Here is a 23,877-nt window from a genome sequence, read left to right as displayed (position 1 = left end):
GCACAGTGAGCACCGGGGTGCCACTTGCAGTCACCTTCCTCTGTAGCCCTGCCTACCTGGAATACACAAAACCCTGTCTGGGACGGTGCTGGCACCGCCCCTGGCAGGAAACCCTTTGTCCTTGCCTCCTGCTCTGGGAGGACTCCCAGCAGCAGGAGGGCAGACTTGTGTCTCGGTGGCAGCATCCATTTTGTGGAGCTGAGGCTATGTCTGACTTTAACCGGGGTTACAGGTTACATACATGTCGTGTCCCTCTAGAAGGGTGGAATGCTAACCCCGTCGCCAGAATTGGCGAGGGGTTAGTATTCCAATTCGTATGACACCTTACTCGACATGTTTTGATAAAGCGATACCAGAGTTGGCAGATAACCGCGAGGATTATAATGCACTTAAGAGTATATGGTATGCGATATCATGGAAACGGCTAAGGGATGGATCCCGAAAGCCGCAGACAGGCTCAGCTCATGCCAGAGCACCATCTCACACGATTCCAAGCACTCTGCCTTCAGGATTGTTAAGGCCTGCCATAGGAGTGACTGATAGGAGATCTGTGTGTCCATTTTTAGGGTTAGATATAGGTATACTATATCTAAAGCAAAGGGTGATTACACCACCTTGCCCCAGCTGTCAAGCAGCCAGTTGTGTCAGTTTTGGATGGCCAGCCAGGGGTGGCATAATACATGCTGCAGCCCCTGGTAGGCCCTGGGTACACCTATGCCCTGGGTACCTAAGGTACACTGTACAGGGACTGATAAGGTGACTCAGTATCCAATTTAGATATGTACCTAAGGTACATGGAATCCATTTTACAGAGAGAGCAGTAGGCCTGGGGTCCTGAATAGCAGGGCCCCAGGTCAACTAAGTCAGAAAACCAGCAAAACACCAGGCAAAAAAGTTGGGGGCAACCATAGTCAGGGATCTACCTTCCTACAGTGATGCTGTAGAAAAGTGGGAGTGCATGTTGCAGACCCTCCTCACCCCCCTTATTTGCCAGGTTTCCGATGCACATTGAGTGTGCCCTGGGTCCTGCCAATCAGGGACCCAGGACCAGTGTTCTTTCCTTAAACTGTAACATTGTTTCCCCAATTGGCATAACTCTGGCCTACCAGGAAGTCCCTTGTAAAGGGCAGCTATGGTGCCACGGGTATGGTAGCCAAGGAAAGGCCTCCAAGGGCTGCAACATGTATTATGCCAACCCTTCGAGACCTCTCACCACAAGCATGCACCACTACCATAGCAGCTTTGGCTGGGGACTGCTCAGTGGCGGGCTCCTCTTGACTCAGTAGCCAAGCTCCTAGGGTTAAGGTTAGGACAATGTGGGTCAGAGATTGGCACCAAGTCCACACCACCAGTGGAGCAGGCGCAACCGGGTGCAGGTATCTCAGGAAGTGTCAGGAGTCCAATGCTTTCCAAAGGAGGAAGTCGGTGATAGAAAAGGACTGCAGGCTGGAGCCAGAAGACTGGATGAAGGGAACCAACGACTGGAGGCTGAATATGAAGAGTTGCTGGGCACAGGACACCGTCGGTCAGGCACCTCAGTAGCAGCGGCAGCAGGGGTCTCCTTTTGTGTCGGATTCTTCTCACCGGTTCCCGTCGCAGTTGGGGGGACCCTTCAAGATAAGGCTGCAGGTGCAGAGGTCGGTGGAGGTCGTCCAACGCTGGCACTCCAGTCAGGATCGCCAGGGGGAGCTAGCTGGGGTGTTGGGCCACTCTGACTCGGGTCGTGGGCGTCTGGTGCAGAGTGGTGAGGACACACGGATTCGGCTGGATTTGGAGTACTGACTTGGGATGCTGTTGAACATATCCGGTGTCCACAGGAGATTAGAGTTCTTTTGGAAGGCAGGGCAGGTCTCCGGGGTTCTTGGAGGCTGCTGGCTTCAGGAAAAGCAGAGTTCAGCTCGCAGGAGTTCAGAGCAGGAGAAAGGCCAGTAGGGCTGGGGCAAAGCAGTTGTCGTTGTCCTACTCTTCTGCAGCACAGCTCTTCAGTCCTCCTACTTGTCACCTCGAGTCAGGGGGCCCTAAATAATAGACTTAGGGGTGTTACAGAGGTGAGCAGGTTGGGACCGAAAGGCCCCTTCCCTGGGGTGTCTCACCCCTTAGGATGCCAACCTACAATGCAGGGCATAAGCCACTTCCTGATTGGAGGGGTCCCCCCAGCTATAAGACGGCAGGCAATGAGATGTTTGTTTCACCTCGCCTCCCCCACCTGAGGGGTGGGGTTGGCACAGATGGGCACACCTACTTTCCTGGCTATGTTCTCCCGCCGCTTCTCGCACCAAAAAAGGGAGTCCTAGCCGGTGGGAGATGGTTGCTGACAGCAGGAAAAAGCTGGGTGTAGCTACCAAAGGAGGCAGGCCTTTGAAGCTCCCTCTTAAAGGACCCTGCCCATCTTGGGGGGGGGAGGAAGCAGGACACCTCTGCCCAGGATGTGCTTTGTTCCCAGACCCAGGGAGCTCTCTACCCAGGGGTCCAGAAACTTTTTTGGTGGTAGCAGATGGCTGAGAGTCACTCAAACCACACTGCAGTTGGATGTTTTTCAGGTGGCATCTCTAATTCGCTGTCTGTGTGAAATCTTTCATTAAATCCAATACTAGCATCAGTGTGGGTTTAATGTGCTGAGATGTTTCATACCTAACAACCCAGACTTCAGTAAAGCCATCATGGCGCTGTGGAGTTTGTGCTGACAAACTCGCAACCCATGTACTCAAAATGGCTTCTCTGCACTTAGGTCTGTGAAAGGCACTTGCAGCTATGCTTTCACCCGGGAATGGTGCACCCTGCCTTTAGGGCTGTAAGGTCTGCTAGTCGGGTGACTTACCCATGGCACAGGCAGTGTTGGTGGGCATGGCACACAGGGATGTGTGCCATGTAGACTAGTTTAGTCTGCACCAAAACACTCAGTCTGCATGACAGTGTGGGGGTGGTAAGGTGTGGGGTCTCAGAGGGTGGCATAATACATGCTGCAGCCCTCAGAGGCCTTCTCTGGTCACAAGGCCCTTGGTACCATGGGGTACCTTTTACACAAGACTTACAGGTGGCACAGAGTTGTGCCAATTGTGGGTGCAGAAGTACAGTTTTGGGAAAGAAAATAGGTGCTGGGCCCTGGTTAGGAGCTTCCCAGTACACATTAGGCAAGTTGGCATGAGGTCTCTGGCAGAAGGTTAGGTGAGAGCCATGCATAAAAGGGGCACTTTCCTAAACACACACCCCCCCCCCCCAAAACGGATGAGACTAACCTTCTCAAGAGAGTCTTCATCTAAGTGGAAGAACCTGGAAAGTCCACCTGCACCGGAAGTCCCAGGTCTGTGTTCCACAGTAAAGTCCATTCCCTGTAAGGAGATAAACCACCTCAACAGTTTGTGATTTTCAACTTTCATTTGCATTAGCCATCTGAGAGGTCTATGGTAAGTTTGGATTAGGAAGGGAGTCCCCAAACAGGTAGGATCTCAGCTTCTTAAGGGACCAAACCACAGCAAAGGCCTCCTTCGCTATGGCACTCCAACGCTGTTCCTGGAGGAGTAGCCTCCTGCTTATAAAACAAGTTGGTCCTGGCCATCATCGTTGGTCTGGGATAGGACCTCTCCTATAACTAGCTCAGAGGCATAAGTCTGCACAATGAACTGCTTTGTGTAGTCTGGAGCTTTGAGAATTGGTGCTGAGTACATGGCCTCTTTCAGGATGTCAAAAGCCTTTTGACAGCCAACTGTCCAGTTTACTTTCTTGGACATTTTCCAGGTAAGATTTGTGAGGGGGGGTCACAATGGACCCATATCCCTTCACAAACCTCCTGTAATACCCAGTCAAGCCTATGAATGCCCAAATTTGGGTCTGGGTTGTGGGATCCTCCCAGTCCAGAATAGTCTAAATCTTTGGCTGTAAAGGTTTCACTTGACCTCCACCAACATGGTGGCCAATTACAAAACAGTTCCCAGCCCTATCTGGCACTTCGATGCCCTTATAGTTAGGCCTGCAAATTGTAAGGGCCTGTAAAACCTTCGCCAGGTGGAGCAGGTTATTGTGCCAGGAGGAGCTAAAGACAGCAATATCATCTAGATATGCTGCCTGGGGGGCGGAGCTTGACCTTGCAGCAAAATGGCCACTCGCTAGAGAGACGGCTGGCAGGGCGAAAAATCCAACAATATCCTGAGCCTGCTGACCTCCAAAAACGCCAAGAAGTGGATGCCTGCACCCACAAAGTGATTGTACACCTGCATGTCCCTTGTGGAGTGCATATAAGAAGTGGTTGCAGGTATTGCAGCAAGCGGCAAGTCAACCGTCCGGAGCCGAAAGGCGCCATCTTACCTCATTGTGGGCGGCGGCAACGAACAACACGGCCCACATAGTTCGCTGAGATGGAGATCCCTGGACCTACTACCATGGACTAGTCTGCATGCCCGAGGTGAACTGCCCTGCAATAGCGCTGCGCCCACGATTCTGTACAGTGGATCGGCCTCCCGGGGCAAAGGGACCTACTGAAGTGCTGCTGTGCCGCGACGTGACGCAAGCATGTGGGCCCGCGAGCAACGCTATCAGGCACCCGCATGGTCCCCTGCATTCTCTGCACTGCCAGCGGGGGGCCTGATTCGGCCTCCCGCATCCACCGTAATCAAAATCGAACGCCTTTTGGCCCATACTTGCAGGGGCGGAGGTTTTCAATGAGAGGGCGAGGCTGTGCCGGGCCTGCGGGCGCGGAGAGGCCTGCGGTGACGCGCCAGGAAGACCACAGAAGACGTCACGCAGAGGACTGAGAGATGACGAGGGCCACCTGCACCGTCTCACGGGAGGGGAGCTGCCATACCAGATGCGAGTGGCCCAGAAGCATTGCGGGGGTGCCAGGCTTGGTAGCTTCATACCAGTCTACATAAAGGAAAATGCTACTTACCAGTACGCATCGTTCTTGGCATGTAGAGCTGCAGAATCCTACATTTGGCAATAGATCGCCACCTGGTGTTGAGCTCGGATGATTGCAGGTTGTTGTCTTCTTGGAAGAAGTCTTTTGTAGTCACGAGATAGGTGACTCCTCCCTTGGACAATACTGCGCATGGTCATCGACTCCATCCTCAGATTGTTTTTCGCCATGATGGGAAATGATGGAGTTAGTCGAAGTAAAAGAGAAAGGATGTCCATGCGTGTACATCTAAGTAAGATGAGTACTGGAACGGATACAAGACCCGGGGAGGCTTGAGGGCATGTAGGATTCTGCAGCTCTACATGCCAATAACCGATGCATACTGGTAAGTAGCATTTTCCGTTCGAGGCATATGAGCTGCAGATCCTACATTTTGCAATGATTGTGCAGCAGTGTCTCCCTTAGCGGTGGTCGCTTGTATCCGTTGCAGCATACTGAAATATTGTTTTAAGAACAGCTTGGCCTACTGCAGCTTGCTGCTTGGCTTGCACATCAACACAATAGTGTTTAGTGAAGGTGTGTATTGTAGACCATGTGGCTGCCTTGCATATGTCCTCTAATGGTATGTTTCCTAAGAAAGCCATAGAGGCTCCTAGTTTGCTAGTGGAGTGTGCTCTAGGAGGAACTGTTAGTGTACGGTTAGCCTTGTGATAGCATATTTGAATACACTTTACAATCCATCTAGCAATTCCTCCTTTAGAGATGGGATTGCCTTTGTGTGGGGGAGAGAAAGATACAAATAGTTGTTTTGTCTTTCTGAAGGATTTAGTCCTGTCTGTGTAATATAGTAGAGCTCTTCTAACATCTAAGGTGTGTAAAGCTCTTTCTGCAACAGAGTCTGGTTTTTGAAGAAACACTGGTAACTCTACTGACTGGTTTAGGTGAAAAGGAGTAATCACTTTTGGCAGGAATTTTGGATTGGGTCTAAGAACCACTTTGTTAGGATGTATTTGAAAAAATGGTTCTTCTATTGTGAATGCTTGGATTTCACCTACTCTTCTGAGAGGTAATGGCAACAAGGAAAGCAGTTTTCCATGTTAGGAATTGCAGTTCACATTGATGTAACGGCTCAAAAGGGGGTGCCATGACTCTTGTAAGGACTACATTTAGGTTCCATACTGGAGCAGGTGGTAACCTGGGTGGGATTATTCTTTTTAATCCTTCCATAAATGCTTTTATTGCAGGTACTCTAAATAGAGATAGATGCTGTCTATTTTGTAAATACGCTGCAATAGCGGTCAGATGTAGGCGTATGGAAGAGTAAGCCAAATTGGACCTTTGTAAATGTAGAAGGTAGCAAATAATATTTTGGATGGAAACATCCAAAGGATCAATGTGATTGTTGTTACAATATATTGCAAATGGTTTCCACTTAGCAGCATAGCATGCTCTGGTAGTGGGTCTTCTAGCTTCTTTAATTATATTCATACAGTCTGTTGGTAAGTTTAAGTAACCAAACTCAAGGACTTCAGGAGCCAGATCGCCAAATTCAGTTGGCTTGGTTCTGGGTGTCTTATTTCTCCATGGTTCTGTGTTAACAGGGATGGCGTGTGCCGTAATTTCTGATGTGGAACCAATGAGAGATCTAGTAGCGTGGTGAAGCACGGCTGACGTGCCCATGTGGGGGCCACTAGTATTAGTTTGAGGGACTTGTCTGAGCTTGCGTATTACTAGTGGAATGAGTGGGAGAGGCGGAAAAGCGTACGCAAATCTGCCTGACCAGTTCATCCATATTGCATTCCCCTCCGACCGTGGGTGTGGAAACCTGGCGGCGAAGGTTGGGCATTTTGAGTTCTTGTGGGTGGCAAACAGGTCTATTTGTGGATACCCCCACATTTGGAAGAATGGTGAAGTACTTGTGGGTGCAACTCCCATTCGTGAATCTGTTGTGATTGGCGACTTAACAGATCTGCTATCTGGTTGTGGATCCCTGGAAGGTGTTCTACTGTCAGATGTATGTTTTGAGGGCTGGCATATCTCCAAATGTTCTGTGCAAGTTGGGACAGTTGCAGAGAGTGTGTCCCCCCCCCCCTGTTTTTGTATATAATACATGGCTGATATATTGTCCGTCTGGACTAGTACAGCTTTGTTTTGTATTTGTACTTGAATGGTTTTGAGTGCTAGGAAAATTGCTAGCAACTCCAAATGGTTGATGTGGAACTGTTTCTGTTGATTGTTCCATTGACCTTGTGTGGTATAATGCAGGAGATGGGCTCCCCATCCTGTGAGGGATGCATCTGTCGTGAGCACTATCTGTGGAACTGGATCTAGGAACGGCCGTCGCTTTGTCAAATTTTTGGTGTTCCACCACTGCAGAGAGCGATATGTACGGCTGTCTACCAACACCAGGTCTGTGAGCTGACCTTGAGCCTGATTCCACTGCCGACGAGTCCTTCGGTGTCGAAGGATTTTTTGGTGCCAATGGAGGAGGTGTAACCGGCACATGGTGTTTCTTCGGTGCCGAGGCACCAGAAGGCGTATTCTCTTTCCTCGGAGCCGGGCCGAAGGCGGGGCATTAGAGGGTAAACGACGGTCTCGACTGGGCCCCATGGGCGGAGTGCTGACCGTCGCCTTCTGTTTGGGTACTGTCTGTCGTGCAGGGGCAGATGTACTCACGGGTTGTCGAGATGGGATCGAATCGTCCGAATCCTCTGCTCCCGATATTATCTGGAGATCAGGCGAGTCCTCCTCTGCGCCGAGTGGAGCCTCGTCCTCGGAGATATCTTCGATTGGATATTCGTCCTCGAAGACGTGTTCTTCGACGATCTCCTCTTCAAAGATGGCCTCCAGTGCTGGTGCTGATCTCCTCATTTCGTGTCGACGAGCCCTCCGATCTCGAATGGTCTTTTTCGATCGGAAGGAGGCACAGGCTGTGCAGGTCGACTCGTTGTGTTCTGGCGAGAGACAGAGGTTACAAACCTCGTGATGGTCGCTATGAGGGAATTTTGCTCGACATACCGGGCATCTCTTGAATGGAGTTCTTTCCATGAGGCGTAGGCCGCACGGCGTCGATGGGCCCAACGGCCCGCGTCGACGCACCGGAATGTAGCTGGTGATGTCGAAAGTCTATTCGATGTCGAAAGAGGTTTGTTTGAAGTTTCTCGCTTCGAAAAAAGCAGAAAAAAGTATTTCTAGCCGGAGCGGAAAACTTTCATCCGAACCCAGTGGCGGAAAAAAACAATCTGAGGATGGAGTCGATGACCATGTGCAGTATTGTCCAAGGGAGGAGTCTCCTATCTCGTGACTACAAAAGACTTCTTCCAAGAAGACAACAACCTGCAATCATCCAAGCCCAACACCAGGTGGCGATCTATTGCAAAATGTAGAATCTGCAGCTCATATGCCTCGAACACAACTTTACTGTGCCTCCTATTTGACAATAAAGTGATACTATCTCCTGCCTCCTTCCATGCTCTTAGCTATGCTGACTCCCCTGCCTGTGAGACTCATGGGGCGGAGGCAAGCCCCCTGAGGCGCAAATAAATCCTAACAGTACGCTGCTGGGGAACACGAGGGCCGAAGGACTACAGGACTTACCCTGCACAGAAACCTAATAGGCTTCAAGCCTAGGCCTGCTGATAAGGCACCACAACGACTCTCCAAGCACTACTGGACTCAGTACAATTACTTTGGCTAGATGACACGCGTCATCAATACTTAGACTCCCCGTTCACTTGAAGAGGAAGTCCTGCATGTCATTCGTAGTCCCCCTAATGATAAGGCACCTGGGCCTAGATGGCTTCACCACATCCTTCTATAAAGAATTTGGTGCTACGCTAATTCCCAATCTGTTGGCCATGTACCAGTCCGCTATGGAAGCTGGGGAACTACCGCAATCATTACGAGAGGTGGTCATTATTACCATATTAAAGCCTGGCAAATCAGAAACCTCTTGTGACTCTACGATTAACACAGATAACAAAACCTTGGCGAAACGCATCACTAACGCCTATAACGGCTACTCCCGGACATAAATGGGCCAGATCAAACTGGCTTGGTGCCAGATCGATCTACTGCATACAATCTCAGCACTTTGTTTGCTGTCATGCATGTGACAGATCCAAGCATGGCAGCAGTGGCAGCCCTGCTTGACGCCACCACCACTTTTCACACTTTTTTTCACTCTTTTCTTTCCTTCTTACCCACCTGAAGGACGTTCTTCACATGAGGGGAGGGATTGATGGGGGGTGACATCGGTTGAAAACAACGCAATAGTCTAATTTTAAATTGTTTGAAAGTGGTGACCCAGATCCGTAAAGCATAGACGATATAACTTTAACCGCTGCCTCAATAGATATTATAATAGTTGGGTGGGAAGCTGAGGAGGAGATTCACCGTGTGAACAGGTCTGCTGTTGTACATGAGATTATGAGTGAGGGATCACGTGTTCTCTACCACTATAGCTCCTTTGTGTATTAGGTCTGTATCTACTGTACCAAAGTAAGGTACAGTGTGCACAGAGTCGACAGAGGTTAAAGTTAGATATCACCTTACTCTCTAAAGTGGTAGCTTGGTCGAGCAGTAAGGCAGTATCAGAGGACAGTGTAAAGCATTTGTTGTACACAAAGTGTCAGCAAATGGTCTCACACACTCAGAACTGAACTCTAGGCCAATTGCTTTATATATAAAAATATATTGCTATTTTATTTTAGAACCACAAGTAGGTATAAAAATACTTTCTCAGAATGAGATGTTGCAATTGAATACTTTCAATGAGCAACAGACTTTTAAATGCAATAGATACAGTTGTTGCAATATGCGTAAACGTAACACAATAATAACATTGAGCTCAATGGGAATTTTAAGTAAAATGAAATATTAATTACTTTGCGTATGTTTTTCTTACTCAGGGCTGGATCCTGGATTGAGCCCTGGCGCATCTACTGTAACCAGTTGGAAGAAATCGTTTTTGTTACAGGCGATTTTTAATGAATATTTGTATGTTTCAAAAATCGACACTTAAAAGAATTTCTAGCAAAAACCAGGCAGTGTTATCCTATGGAGGAAAATTAAGTTATCGGAAAACCACCGTTATAATTACTTTTTAGGGTCAGTGCTGGGCACAAAGATCTAGCACTGGGATCTCTCCTGATAACAGGCGAGTAATTTCGTTTTCGCTGATCGGATGATTTTTAGTGAATATTTCAACATTTCAAAACTCAACACTTCGTAGAATTTCCAAGCGAAAACCAGCCAATGTTACCCTATGGAGAAAATGAGATTATCGGTTTTCAGGTAAGTACTCAACTGGCAGAGTTAAGGTTCTGGGGTTAGACTCATGGGTCTCCCAGGTTTAGGTAGGTACAGTAGTTGCACCCTCAGCGGCACAGGGGCAGCCGGGTGCAGAGAAAGTAGGCCCAATGTTAGCCTATGACTGGCATGGGGCCTTCGGTTGGTGGCTGCTAGTAGGCAGTCCACGCAGCTGTGGGAGCAGGGCTCCTGGTCACTTCCTCAGGGCAAGTGGGGAAGTCGAACAGAGCAAAGGTTGCATTCCCAACGACACTGGGGCGGTTGAGTGCAGGGTGCTTTTGGGCCGTCGGGAGCCCAATGGATTTCAATGGGAAAGCTGCAGGACGAATAAAGGCTGTAGGCTCGGGGAAGGAGATTCTTCAGGTGCGACCACCACTTCGAGAGGTAAGTTGGGAAGCTGTAAGATACGTAGGCACCAAAGAGTTGGGCACAAGGAGCCGCAGGGCGCCTGGTGCAGGGGTGTCTTTTGGCGTCGGGAAATCTTACCCTCTGCTGGTCGCGGTTGGAGGGCTCCCTGGTTGTGAGGCTGCAGGAGTCGTCAGGAGCGTCGAGGAGGGTCCTTGGGTGCTGGATTCTTTGTCACAGTCCCCGGGGGGATGTCCTCATGGTCTTTGTCCACTCAGGCACGGGCCGGGCTCGGCAGGTGCAGAGTGTGCTGGATTAGCGTTGCCTGGCTCGCACCAGGGGCTGTAGATCTTGGGAGCAGAACCACTGCACGTGGGAGTCCCAGTCTTTGGATGAGCAAAGCAGTCAGGTCCTACGGGGTTTTCAAAGTTGTTGATCACAGGTGATGCCGGGATTTAGTAGGAGCAGGTTCGAGGGTCAACAGGCCGGTAGGGCTGGGGCCAAGTCAGTTGGCGTCGTCCTCTTGTTAGCATAAAATGGGGTGGCCCCAGTATTTATAACATCACAAGTGTTATTGGTCAAGACAAATTGTAAAACAGATATTCAAGATATACAAATCATAAACAAACTGAGTTTGTGTTATTTAATCACACTGACCAGAGTTTCTTCAGATGAGAAAAACCACATTGTACATTGAAAACATGACTGGCGACATTGCAGTGCGCAGGGGAAGGGGTAGGGGTGGGAAAGGCTGTGATTCTGGTGAGGTAGTGGCATGGAGAGAGTGCAAATCACATAATGCAAGCACATATTAATATGCCTAAAAAGAACATTAATCAAAAACAACAAACTTGCCAAGTACACAATATCTGTACTTAGATGCCATGTTTTAGAATTTGTCTTGACCACTAACACTTGTGATGTTATAAATACTGGGACCACCCCATTTTATACTGTCAAATACTCTTGTTAGCAGCTGCACAGCAGGTCTTCTTTCTTCTTGTTCTTCTTGGTAGTTTTGGAATCGGTATCTGAGGAAGGAAGGTTCAGGGATCACCTAAATACTACATTTAGGGGTGTTACAGGTAGGGGAAGGTCAGGGACCAATGGGTCCCTTACCTGGAGTGAGTACAGCCCCTATCCTGCCACTCTCCAGTGGAAGGGGGCCAGTAGCTTAGTTCTGATTGGGTAGGGCTCCCCATCCTCAAATTGGCAGTAGCCCGGAGTTGTGCTTCACCTCGCCTCCCCCACCTGAGGGGTGGGGTTGGCAGAGGCTGGCACACCCCCTTTCCTCACTTTGGTTTTCCCGTCTGTCTTCCCGCCAGAGTGGGGGTCAGAACCGGTGGGGACCAGTTGCTGAGTACAGCAAGTGGCCTGGAGAAGCTCACAAAGGTGGCATGCCTTTGAAGCTTACCCTGACAATCCTGGGGGAGAAGGCCTAGCACCTCGCCCCAGGATGAGCATTGTTGCAGGCCCAAGAGACCGGATGGCTCTCTACCCAGGGGTCCAGCAACATGTCTGCTGGGTGGCAGCCTAAGCAGCCTCTCAGTCAGGATGCTGGCTGATGGATTAGTTTCAGGGAGTAACTAAGTTGCCCTCTGTCGTGCACTCTACATTAAATCCCACACTGGCATCAGTGTGGATTTAATGTGCTGAGACGTTTGATACCAAACTTCTCAGTCAGTGTAGACATCATGGTGCTGTGGTGTTCGTGATGACTACCTCCCAGCACCATATACTCTTAATGGCAGCACTGCACTTACAGTGCCCAGGAATGGACCTGGGTACTGTAGGGATACAGGGATCATACCCTTGTACCCAAACCACTGGCATAGGGCACCCAACTAGAGGGATGACTGAGGTATGCCAGGGCAGTGTGTTGTGGGCATGGCACACAGGGATGTGTGCCATGTTGACTCTTTGGTCTGTTCTGCCTTGTGAGAAGTTGGCCTGGTATATGATGTTCACTATTCCAGGGAACATCTTGAACCAGTCCAAACAACCTTTATGGTGATGGTTGTAAGTCAACCTTATGGACCCGCTATCCTAGTGGTAGCGTGGACAGAACAGTCTTAGACTAAAAGACCCTTGAGGGCGTGTAAAGCCAGCTGTTTTACCATATGTAACCCCTTGAATATCAAATGAAAGGACACCACACAGGATATATATAAAATATATATATATGTATTTATTTACTAACACACTCCTCTGAACTCTTTATGAGATCAGAGGCAAAAGCACATAACAAGTTACTTAATCAGGATACGTTAAGTTGCACAATTTACAGTTAGGCCCTAGGGGGCGAAGCAAACCATATATTAAGAAAGTGGTATAAGTACCACGTCACGAGAAAAAGAAAGGCCTAGGGCATCGCTGGGGCCACACTATCTGAACCTTAGTTTAGAAGTAGGAGGCCCACAGGCGACGCGTGCAGTGTCTTTACACACACGCGGGAGTCAATGTAAAGTCAATGGGAACTTAGAAGTTAGATAAAGAAGGATTTAGGACACTTCCGGTTTAGCTAGAAGGAAACAACTAAAAACCTAGACACTTGGATAGTCAATACCCTTGGGAGCACCGAAGTACTCGCGTTACCTCACCCACGGACGGCGGGTGCATAGGTGTGAAGATGTGTCGGGTTTCGCCGTTGAAGTCTATGGAGCCTGTGAAGAAAGATGCTGCAGGCGACCAGGAGGAAGATGTCTGGGTGGATCCAAGGGCGGATCGAGGATGAAGAGGACCTGAAAGCAGAGGGGACAGTCTCTGGGTCACTAGCCAGTGACCGGGTGAAACCAGACGACGTCGAGGAACAATCAGGTGCTGTCTTGAAGCTTGTCTCTTCAGCCACACGGACCAGGAGGCGTCGAGGACGACCAGGTGCTGGAGGCGAGCTGTCCCACGAAGGTTCTCGCAGATGGAGGGGTCGACTTCCGGATTGGAGTCAACAAGCCTTGGCAAAGGCAACGCACGCAGGATTCAAAGAAGGCTTCTGGTGCAGACCAGCAAGGTCTGAGGTGCCTCACCTTTGCAGGGAGGCAAGGGCCAGTCTGGAGCAACTGGACCAGCGAGTTGGTTCAAAAGGATTGTCGTCACAGAGGCTACTAGCCAACGGGCCAGCAACCGGACAACGCGTCGCGCAGAACACAAGCAGAATGACCCCACGCAGAACTGGTGGAGTGTGGAGGGCTGATCTTCAGTGCAGGTGGAGCTCGGATTCGGGGCTTCTCAATCCCCAGTGCAAAGCTTCGAGGATACCTCAGGAGCTGCAGTTAGCAAGTTGCAGGCTTTTCAAGATGTCCGGTCCCACGTGTCTCGTCGCCCCACGGATCTCAGCTATGCTGCAGACGTGAAGAGAGGGTCAGAGAGGTCTGGAAGTCTGGGTCTTGTCAGGCTCTGTGCTCGGGTCCCAGCGGGAGCGTCGACTAAGCAAGCCGTTGATTTGCTGGATGGTGCCTGGTAGCCCAGGGTGGTCACTCTTTGGCCACAAGGGAGATTCTTCAGTCTTCAGCAGAACGTCGAAGGTCCAGAGTTTTGTGCAAAGTTTCGTGCAAAGTTTCGATTCCAGGATTAATCTAAAGTCCTAGGACTCAGCTCCTACCTTTAGACAACTAAAAGGGGCTGGATTACTTTCTAGGTCCCTCCTATGGGTGGGACCAGGAAGGGGGGTGGTTAAACCCCTTTCCTTTGTCCAGTTTCGCGCCAGAGCTGGGGCTGGAGTGCCCCAGCAACCGGTTTGAACTGGGGTATGCCTGGAGCACCTAGTGTGCCCCAGGCAGTGTCTCAATCTATTCAGCCCTCCCTGTCCCAATACACAAAGTCCTGTCTGGGGTGGTGCTCGCACCTCCCCAGGCAGGAAACCTATTGTCCAAGCCTTCCTGACTGAATGGACTCCCAGCAGGAGGAGGTCAGACTTGTGTCTGTGGCAGCAGCATCAATTTTTTGATGCTGGGGCTCTGGTTAACTTTAACCGGGTACAGTAGTTTCAACATGTCTTCTCCCTCTAGAAGGGTGGAATGCTACCCCCGTCGCCAGAATTGGCGAGGGGGTAGTATTCCAAAGCGGATGACACCTTACACGACATGTTTGGATAAAGCCAAACCAAAGTTAGCATTAACCGCGAGGATTATAATGCACTTAAGAGTATATGGTATGGCAATATCATAGAACAGCTATAAGGACATGGTTCCGAAAGCTGCAGACAGGCTCAGCTCATGCTAGAGCACCATCTCACACATAACCAAGCACTCTGCCTCCAGGATTGTTAAGGCCTGCCATAGGAGTGACTTATAGGTTACTATGTGTCTATATATAAGGTAGGTATAGGGATACTATACCTAAGAAAGGGGTGATTACACGACCTTGCTCCAGCTGAGTGATCAGCCAGTTGTGTCAATTTAGGGGGCCAGCCAGGGGTGGCATAATATATGCTGCAGCCCCTGGTAGGCCGTGGGTGCACCTATGCCCTGGGTACCAATGGTACACTATACAGGGACTCACAAAGGTGACCCAATATCCAATTTGGTATGTACCTACAGTACATGGAGTCCATTTTACAGAGCGAGCAGATAGCCTGGGGTCCTGAATAGCAGGATCCCAGGCCAACTAAGTCGAAAACCAGCTAAACACTAGGCAAAAAGTTGGGGGTAACCATAGTCAGGTATCCACCTTCCTACATGCCCCAAGACACTGAGCCGGCAAAGGCTGTGTGTGTGTGTCACGGTACAGGGCATCTAAGGGTGGCACAATAAGTGCTGCAGCCCTTAGGGGCCTCCTCTGGTTACAGTGCCCTGGGTACCTAGGGCACCATTTACCAGGGTCTGACCTGTGGCCAGAAATGTCAATTGAGTTTAGGTTTCAATACAGTTTTAGGGAAGGAACACAGGCCCTGGGCACCTGATTGGCAGGAGCCCAGGACACACTCAGTCAAAGTACATCAGCAATTCAGCAAAAAGTAGGGGCATACCATGCAAGAAAGATGGCACTTTCCCACACCTACCTGCTACTCCCCTAAAACGCCTCCTAAATTTAGTATTCAGGTGGCTCCTTCAGACCTGGCACTCAGATCTACGACGATCTATGAAGAAAGAAGACACCCTGCCGTAGAAGACGACAACTACCTTGGCCCCTGCCCTACTGGCCTTTCTCCTGCCTTGATGGCCCTGCGACCTGTCCTGCAACAGCGACCTCTGAATCCCCTGGGAGGACTGTTGCCTTCAACAAAAACTCTAATCTCCTGGGGACAGCGGAACAGTCCAGAATACTAGACTCCAATCCGAATCAAGTTTGCTCCTTATGGCGTGCATGGTCTAGCTCCTCCTGAAGGCAGATAAGCTATCCTCCTTCAGTAGCAACAATGTAGAGGTTCTTCTCCTGATCGAGCATTCTGTACTAAGACAGTAGATCTCCTTTGTAACCTCAAGATAAAGAAGAAACCCCAGGGGAATAAGTAGGATACTAGCACTAACTAAAATTAGCTTTAGTCTGTAGACTTCTTAAATCATGGAGGACTACCCAGTCCTAGTTGATGGCCAGAACTCTCAGGATTCTGAACTCAGACGCAGTCAGACTACTTCTCACTAGTCCTAGTTATGACATGTATTGCACTCCAACTCAGCCCTGCAACTGATCCTGTTGACATGGACATTCTCCAAATAGTGGTTGTGGTATAAAGGCTTATCTCCCAAAACAGATATTGGCTGCCACCACCACCACACAATAAACAGGCTGGGCTGATGGAAAAGTAGCTATCCTATAATATAATGAGATTACACTTTAGGAAACTTCCAGTCTAATGACAGAGAAGGAAAAGACGGAGGCCTCCAAGTTATCTCACAATTATCAAGTTTGATGGAATAAAACCAGAGGGCTATTCAAACAAAACGGACAAGCTGGAAGAGTATTTGAAAGTCCTGCAGGTGACTCAAATTGATGGAATTATATGCACATGAAATAAATATATTAAAATGCAGTTTTAGAATCAACACAAACTCAATACCAAATATTTGACAGAATACCTCATTTCAGTATAGCATGAGAAAATCTGGCAACGCCAGGACAAGGAATAATTGTAAATTATACCCAACAAATTTGAAAAAATTAGAATGTCTCAGGAGACTGCAATAAAATCTAACGTGCAAAGTCAACAAAGCAACTGTAAAAATCCATAATTTCGTATGTGGCTGACATTTATTAGGAAGAATATAATCTTAGATGCAGTTACATTTCACAAAAATTAAGTACCATTGTACTGTGGAATCATGAATGACAACTACATAAATAAATGTATAACCTTATGGGAAAACAAACCTGTCCAGCTGTGAATATGGCAACATTTCGTTCATTCTGGCCTAAAAATGCAATGCTGCTGGTAGGAAAATTGTTTTCTTGTTCAGCTTTTCCTGTTGCAAGATCGAAGATGCAGTATCGGACCCAGGTCCCAGTCTTCAGAACTGCATGAACACCTTTGAAGATGAAACAAATAACTTAAGAAATAGTTTACAAAAGGAAAGTCATTCCTTTCAAAAGTATTGTACACAAGTGTGATATTTTCCACTGTTACAGCAAGCAACCAAACCTTGCAGAGCAAAAAGAAAAGTTACTTACCTTAGATAGCAATCTTGTTGGTGGATACAAAATCTTGAAGCAAATTAGACCCAGATAAATTTTAATTACGCTGGATCAATTGTGTATATTATTTTTCGCGTTACACGTAATACCAAAACTTACGCAATTAAGCTACTTCGCTGTGTTACGAAATTAAGTGTCATTCGTGCAAAATTATAGTGCAAGTACATGGGAATTACCCGAATGGCCAGAATGGGAGCTGCTTTTGCTTGCACCACTTGTGTTTTTGGCACTACTTATTTTTATTGACAAAAAACAAACGGGCGAGCACAATTAACAGCCTGAGAGACTTGCGTCCCGCGAAGCAATCGGTGGAGCCGTAAGGATAAATTAAACGTACGGCTTGTAACGGCCTGGCTGCCGCCATTAGTAATTCAGCAACTTCCCGCACAACACACGGGCCGGCCTACACTCAAGATGGCGGCCGAGCAGTTTTGAAGCCAAGAGCTTCATGCAGCAGGAAATCAAACTTGCCCCCCACTGCCACGACCACTGCCTTTGATGGCGGACTCTTTAGACGCCCAAGTGCCGCGAGGGAAGAGAAAGCCAATTGGTCTTAATGAGAGAGTTATAGGGATACAGGAGGCGCCACACGCCTGATCCTAAAATGGCAACAGTTTCTCTCCCTTGTTTCTTTAACACGGAAATACTCTCATCCTCGGGAGGTGAGCGGACACTGGCTATGGCCTCTCGCTGCGCCATTGCTCAACAAACTCCCGCCTTCGAGCTAAAGATATTAATGGTTCCGTCAGAATGTAACACCATGGTTAATATTCCTTTTCCTGTCTCCAAGATGGCTGCCACAGTTGTCCCCACCACGTTATGCTACTACTCCAGAACAAAAACTGGACTACGACCTGTCTTTGAACCTATCCCTCATCCTGCTTACACACCAGGACTCCGAACATGTTGATCTTACCTCCGACACTGGAGACCTACCTTTTTTTGGGCTGATGCCCGGTGGAGCTACCTGTTAGCCATAGAGGAGATAGGCTATGGACTTCCCCCCTCTGCCGTCACCTACCCATCCGGACTTTGGACAGACTTTTCCTTTGTCTCTCCGTCATATCTACCTCCTACCCCTTCACCCTACGCCTTACCCCTCTATGCACCAGTCTTTTTCTCTCTTATGCTCTTTATATGTTTTACGTTGAGACCTAGCTATTTGGCCGATGCCCGGTGGTGCTATCCAATAGCTATAGAGGAGAAGGTCTGCGGACTTCCCCCTCAGCCCTCACCTCCCTAGCCGGACCTTGGACAGACTTTCCCTTTGTCTCTCCATCGTATCTCCCTACTAACCCTTTTCCCTACCCCTATCCGCTCTACTGTTTTCCTCTTTCCAGCTACTGACCTTTGCCCTCACCCGTCCTTGCCCTTAGTCCCCACCCTGTTTATCTGTGATCTTTCCCTCGTCAATTGAGACCTAGCTACTTTGACTGATGCCCGATGGAGCTACCTTGTTTAGCTAAAGTGGAGACGGGCAGTGGATTCCCTCCTCGGACGTCACCTACCCAGTCGGTCTTTAGACAGACTTCCTTTCGTCTCTCATGTCGTCTCTTCCCTCAACTTCCCTCTTCACACCTCCCCTTTCCCCCCTCCATTATTTAGGTCTCTCCTTGCTCTCCTCTCTCAATGTATTGTTTATTTTTTTTACGTTATGTGTAATTGTTATCATTTTCTGTTACATTGTGGAACCTAATGTAAAGCGCTCGGATACCTTCGGGTCTAGATAGCACTACATAAAACTCTTTAAATAAAAAATAAAACAAATAAGGGAGTGAAGAGGTATAATAAGTCGTGGACTCTGCTGCCTCTACAAGCAATGAAAATACAAAGGGAGTCCATTCTCAATTCCAAAGAACCGTGCTATCCTTACAAACAGTGACTAAACCCAGGAGAACCATTCGGTTTCTAGCATTGGCGTGCTACGACCTAAAATACGTGGGAGCACTTAAAAGTGAAGTGAAATAATGTATTTGATGTGAGAGTGGAAGGGCCAGAAGATAAGCGAGTTACAAAATAGCTGGCTGCGTGGAAAACTCAACTTTAATACTCCCTATAGCTGGTATTAATTAAAGTGGGGAAAAGGAGGAAAAAGTGCTAAAATGGGCAGTTTCCTCATGGGTCTACATGTTACGAAGCCTACCCCTAAGCTTCTCTTCAGGACCTAGGATGTTGATCCTTTTTACCATTCTGACTGTTACCTAGTGTGGTCAGCCCAGTCAATGTTAAAGGCTAAAATGCATCTTTGTCACAACTATATTCATCCAATACCTACTTGGTATTCTCTTTAAAAACGATTTGGAAGGATAGAGGAACAGAGTTAATAATCTTAGTATATACTCCGATATACTCGAAGAAACCCTTCACCACACTCATGAAAGGTTTAAAGGGTGATATATTTTTCACTCCATGCACCATAGTTCATCGTAATTTTTACGTGTATATCGTGATGCCCTTTTGAAGTTCTGTTCAAGAATAATCACTTTAATAACCCATCCATATCCTTTCAAATGAACCGAACTCCCGCCAATCAGGTGACAGCACTCTCTAGAACAATCCTCACTGAGGCAAATTCCTTCAGATTTTCAAGCACTAGTGGAAAAAATCATGTAACAATAAGCGGACCTCTACGGAGAGGAGGGTGGGTTGCATGTAAATCTCTAAGAGATGCCAATAATGGAGAAGCATAATGTTACTTACCCAGTAAGCATCTGTTCTTGGCATTTAGAGCTGTAGATTCACACGCTTTGCACACCCATGCCATCTAGAGTTGGGTCTGTATGTTTGCAAGTTGTTTTTCTTCGAAGAAGTCTGTCCAGTAACTAGGTAAGGTGATTCCTAATTTCAGTGAAAGTGCTCATGGGTATTGACTCCATTGTTAGATTGTTTTCCCGAAGAGGGTGAGAATGGAGTTAATATGTATAATAGAGATGTCCATGCGTATAAATGTAAATAAAGAACTACAACAACTACAGAAGTCTGGGGAGGCGGGTGGTTGCATGCAAATCTACAGCTCTACAAGCCAAGAACAGATGCTTACTGGGTAACATTATCCGTTCGAGGCATGTGAGCTGTGGGTCACATACTCGCAGAATGGGGAGGCTGGGTGGGCGTTAAGGAATTTGCAGCTAGACAACGTCTTAACCAGATACATCGTTACTGAAGGTAAGTAACTCGTACATCTGATAGAGACATCTAGCCGCAGATTCCTTAACTTAGAATAGATACCACAGCCATACCCCAAAAGGGAGGCGGGTCTGCAACAGAACAGAAAACGCCAAGCATCTGCTCCGGCAACAGAGTGACGGATAAAGGGGGAAAGCTGTGGCAGAACAGCCAGACAGCAACCCAAGCAGCTGAAAGAGCAGAAATAACGGATAGAAGATAACCTAAAAACATGTCAGAATGGCGCCACACCATACCTGTATAAAAAGTGACAGGCAGAACGGCATGAACCCTATACCAGAGCAAGAAAGAGAGGAAGAAGGATCACTCAGCTTAAAGGCACACAACGAGTGCACTGACCCAAGCTCGAAATGAACTAGAAGAGATGCAACCAGCGCCTAACAGTCTAGTCTATAGACGGAAGCCGAAGGAGCCAGTGCCAAGAGCCCAAAAGAAAGAGCTAGACCCCAAGCAATGCATTGGGAATAGCCAGCGGTACAAGAAACATACCAAGTGCACACCCAACCCCAAAAGAGTAATGAGGGGCAATTCGCATCAATCCCAAACCCGCTGAAGCAGGTAGAATTATGCAGCTGGCAAACAGCCATAGAGACCTTAAAGTGGCTTACACAGGAAGTATAAGAGTGCCCGACCGGGCAGCATGAAGCCAAGCGAGAAACAACCCACAATATAGACTTGCAGACAGTAATCAATGACCCCTGCCATCAGAAGAACTGTCCCGCAGGCGTAGCTTTAACAAGAGTAGGCCTATCCGAAGAAAGAGGCCAAAAAAAACCATGTTAACAAATGGTGGTAAGTGTCTCAGAATCCACGACCAACACTTCAGAAAGACCCGTACAGTGTTGAACACCCAAAAGGGAGCATATGTAACTGTTGAAAATTACTCCAGTAAGCGGAAGCAAGGAGGAATCTATGGACAACTTGCAACAACTCAAAAAAGCTCCCCCACACATGGATATATTGGTCCAGGCCTCACAGCCTCGACAAGAGGTGGAGACATAGGAAAAGGATACCAAGGCACCCGGCATGTAGACATAAATGTATAAATCTACAATTATGCAGAGACAGAACGAGCTAGGAGCATGAACATGTATATACCGGACCATATCTAGAACAGTAAAGGCAGGTAGGAGCCGTTTTGGAAGAGAAGATCATGAAACCTCCAAAGGAGGTGGATGACCATGGCGAAAGCAGAGGGCGCCAAGGAAAAACAGAGAACACCGTACATCGGACCACCAAGCGACGCATGGAGCCCACATGATCTCCAGGCCCAGGTGAGATAAGCAAGGCTATGTAATAGCGTACAAGTACCCCACATGGAGTATGCATACCCCAAACAATGGGGGACACCTCTTAGGACAATAAGCCAGGCCAAAAGAACGCAGTAACGTACCGAACCCGTGAACTGAGTTCCAAGCAGTAATGACATTACCGAGCTGAGCCACCGGCTGAATAACACTCAGAGGACACAGCAACCTGCGGACACGGCCACAGAAGGCCAACAGGCACCTGAAAGCAAAAACGCATCCAAGGGATGCCAATAAAAGGGTAATCACCCTTGACCACAGAAAAAAGAAGACGTAAGGCTCACTGCCCATGTGAAACAGAGCACATCTAAAGGATGCGAAATGAAAAAGTACCATAGAAGACAGGCGTTAAAGGGCCTAAGTGGGAGCACGAAAGTCCGCCAGGAGGAGGTAAACCGCCGACTCGGCGTGAGCATCAAAAAGCAAAACCCCATCAAAGGGTAAGTAAACCAGTCGCTCCCGGATATTTTCAGGACAAAGACAGACCGGATCATGTGGAGCTGGACGGTGGCGGTGCAAAACTGCATCATAAAGGGGTGCCTCAAGAGGCAAAAGCGGCTCCATATTTCCAGACCCAAGGAGGAGGACCTCAAGCAAGGGGTCCACAGAAAAAGGGGGAGAAGGGGGCTTGCATATTTAAAATGTGGGTGGCCAAAGAGAGCACTCTCAAAAAAGCTGCACCTGCCTCGGTAGCCCTCCGTGGTGGGGAAAATAGCTCATTAGTGGGGGAGGGTTGTAAGCCGACTCTCCCAAGACACTGAGGGTGCGCCCAATGCCCTACAGAAGGAAGCCCCATGGAAGAATGAGAATCATGACTGGGTTCCTGGGGAGGAAAACAGCCTGCCGGATCTGGGAGCTCATGAGGAGGCTCCACAAATTCCATGGGTGGGGCACAGGTAACACTAGTTCCAGTGACGCCAGGCGAGAGGGCAGTGCCGAACTCTCTCCAGAGGCCTCTATAGAAGAGTCCAGAACTCGGCATTGAGACGGCGCGTGTCGGCGCCAATTGTGCCTCGTCAGACGCCGCCTCGGCAGCATCTGGCAGAGGGCACTGGGGCCAGGGAGGCAATCTTCCGCCTCATCCAGAACAGGCTCTGATTCTGGAGAATGAAGCAGAGGCGGAGCCTCTGTCGCCGGGACGGCGCCGACCCTGGCTTCGGACAGGCGCCCGCCTGCCCGGAAGGCTGGGGTGTGCTCAAGTCAAGGTTAGGAGCACCGTCAACCACCTGCGGCGCCACAGGGAGCCTCACAGGGCTATGTATAGCGGCAGAGGCACCATGGGTCGAAGAGAGGGACCCAGTGGGCCGAGCCCCAACTACTCCATGTGGAGCGTAGAGGGGGGGCCCAACCGGGCCGCACCCTGACACCACATCTTCGACGATCCTGGGAGGCAAGGGCTCAATTGGCGCCGGGGGCGAACCTGCCAGCAAAAAGAAGGAAACTGAAGTCAGCGCGCAGGGAGGGACTTATATGACCTAGCTGACGTCACGTACGTGGACGTCAGGGCGGGGTCGTGTGGCGCCGTCTATCGGCACGCAGAGGTGCTGCTGCAAAAACATTCCAGATCCAGTCTCACGCCTGAGGATATTCTAAGTTAAGGAATCTGCGGATAGAAGTCTCTATCAGATAGTAAATAACCAAAGAATGACTTCAGGAGCCAAATCGCTAGGTTGAGTTCTTTGGGATTTGGATGTCTGATTTCTCAATGGCTCTGAGCGAGAAGACAGGGTGTGAGATATAGCTTTTGATGTGGCACCACTGACAATTCTAAAAGGGTGGTGTACCAAGGCTGACGAGCACATGTGGGGGCTACTCATATCAATGTGAGGGATGTTTGTTTGAGCTTCCGAACCAGTAATGGAATTAGTGGAAGACGCAGAGAAGAGTAGGCAAATATTCCTGCCGATTCATCCATAGAGCATTTGCTTTGGATAGACAGTGTGGGAACCTGGATGCAAAGTTTGGGCATTTTGTGTTGTGGACTGTAGCAAACAGATCTATCTGTGGAAAACCCCATTGTTGAAAGTAATTAAGAACTTGGGGATGAAGTTCCCACTCGTGAGCTTGTTGCCTGTGTCTGCTGGGCAGGTCGGCAATTCGATTGTCCACCCCTGTAAGGTGTTCTGCTGGGAGATAAATTTTGTGAGGAATTGACCAATTCCAAATGCTTTGTGCCAGGCATGACAGCTGGAGAGTCTCTCACCCTCCTTGTTTCTGCAGATAAAACGTTGCGGTCATGTTGTGCTTGCAGAC

At 48.7% G+C, this 23,877-nt stretch overlaps 1 protein-coding gene across 19 annotated transcripts in view; it reads right to left on the bottom strand.

Moving 5' to 3' along the window:
* Nucleotides 1–23,877, bottom strand: part of UBR5 (ubiquitin protein ligase E3 component n-recognin 5) — a 2,132,574-nt gene that overhangs the window by 1,520,215 nt on the left and 588,482 nt on the right. For all 19 annotated transcript variants that reach the window (XM_078686916.1, XM_078686920.1, XM_078686919.1 and 16 more), the window contains one exon: nt 16,811–16,965. In XM_078686916.1, the coding sequence (XP_078543042.1) occupies nt 16,811–16,965 (155 nt within the window). The remainder of the gene's footprint in view (nt 1–16,810; nt 16,966–23,877) is intronic.

Source organism: Lissotriton helveticus, chromosome 4_1, assembly GCF_964261635.1.
Source record: "Lissotriton helveticus chromosome 4_1, aLisHel1.1, whole genome shotgun sequence".
In the NCBI taxonomy this organism is placed as follows: domain Eukaryota; kingdom Metazoa; phylum Chordata; class Amphibia; order Caudata; family Salamandridae; genus Lissotriton; species Lissotriton helveticus.
The sequence above is the reverse complement of the archived record's forward strand: the minus strand, read 5'-3'. Positions and strand labels throughout refer to the sequence as shown.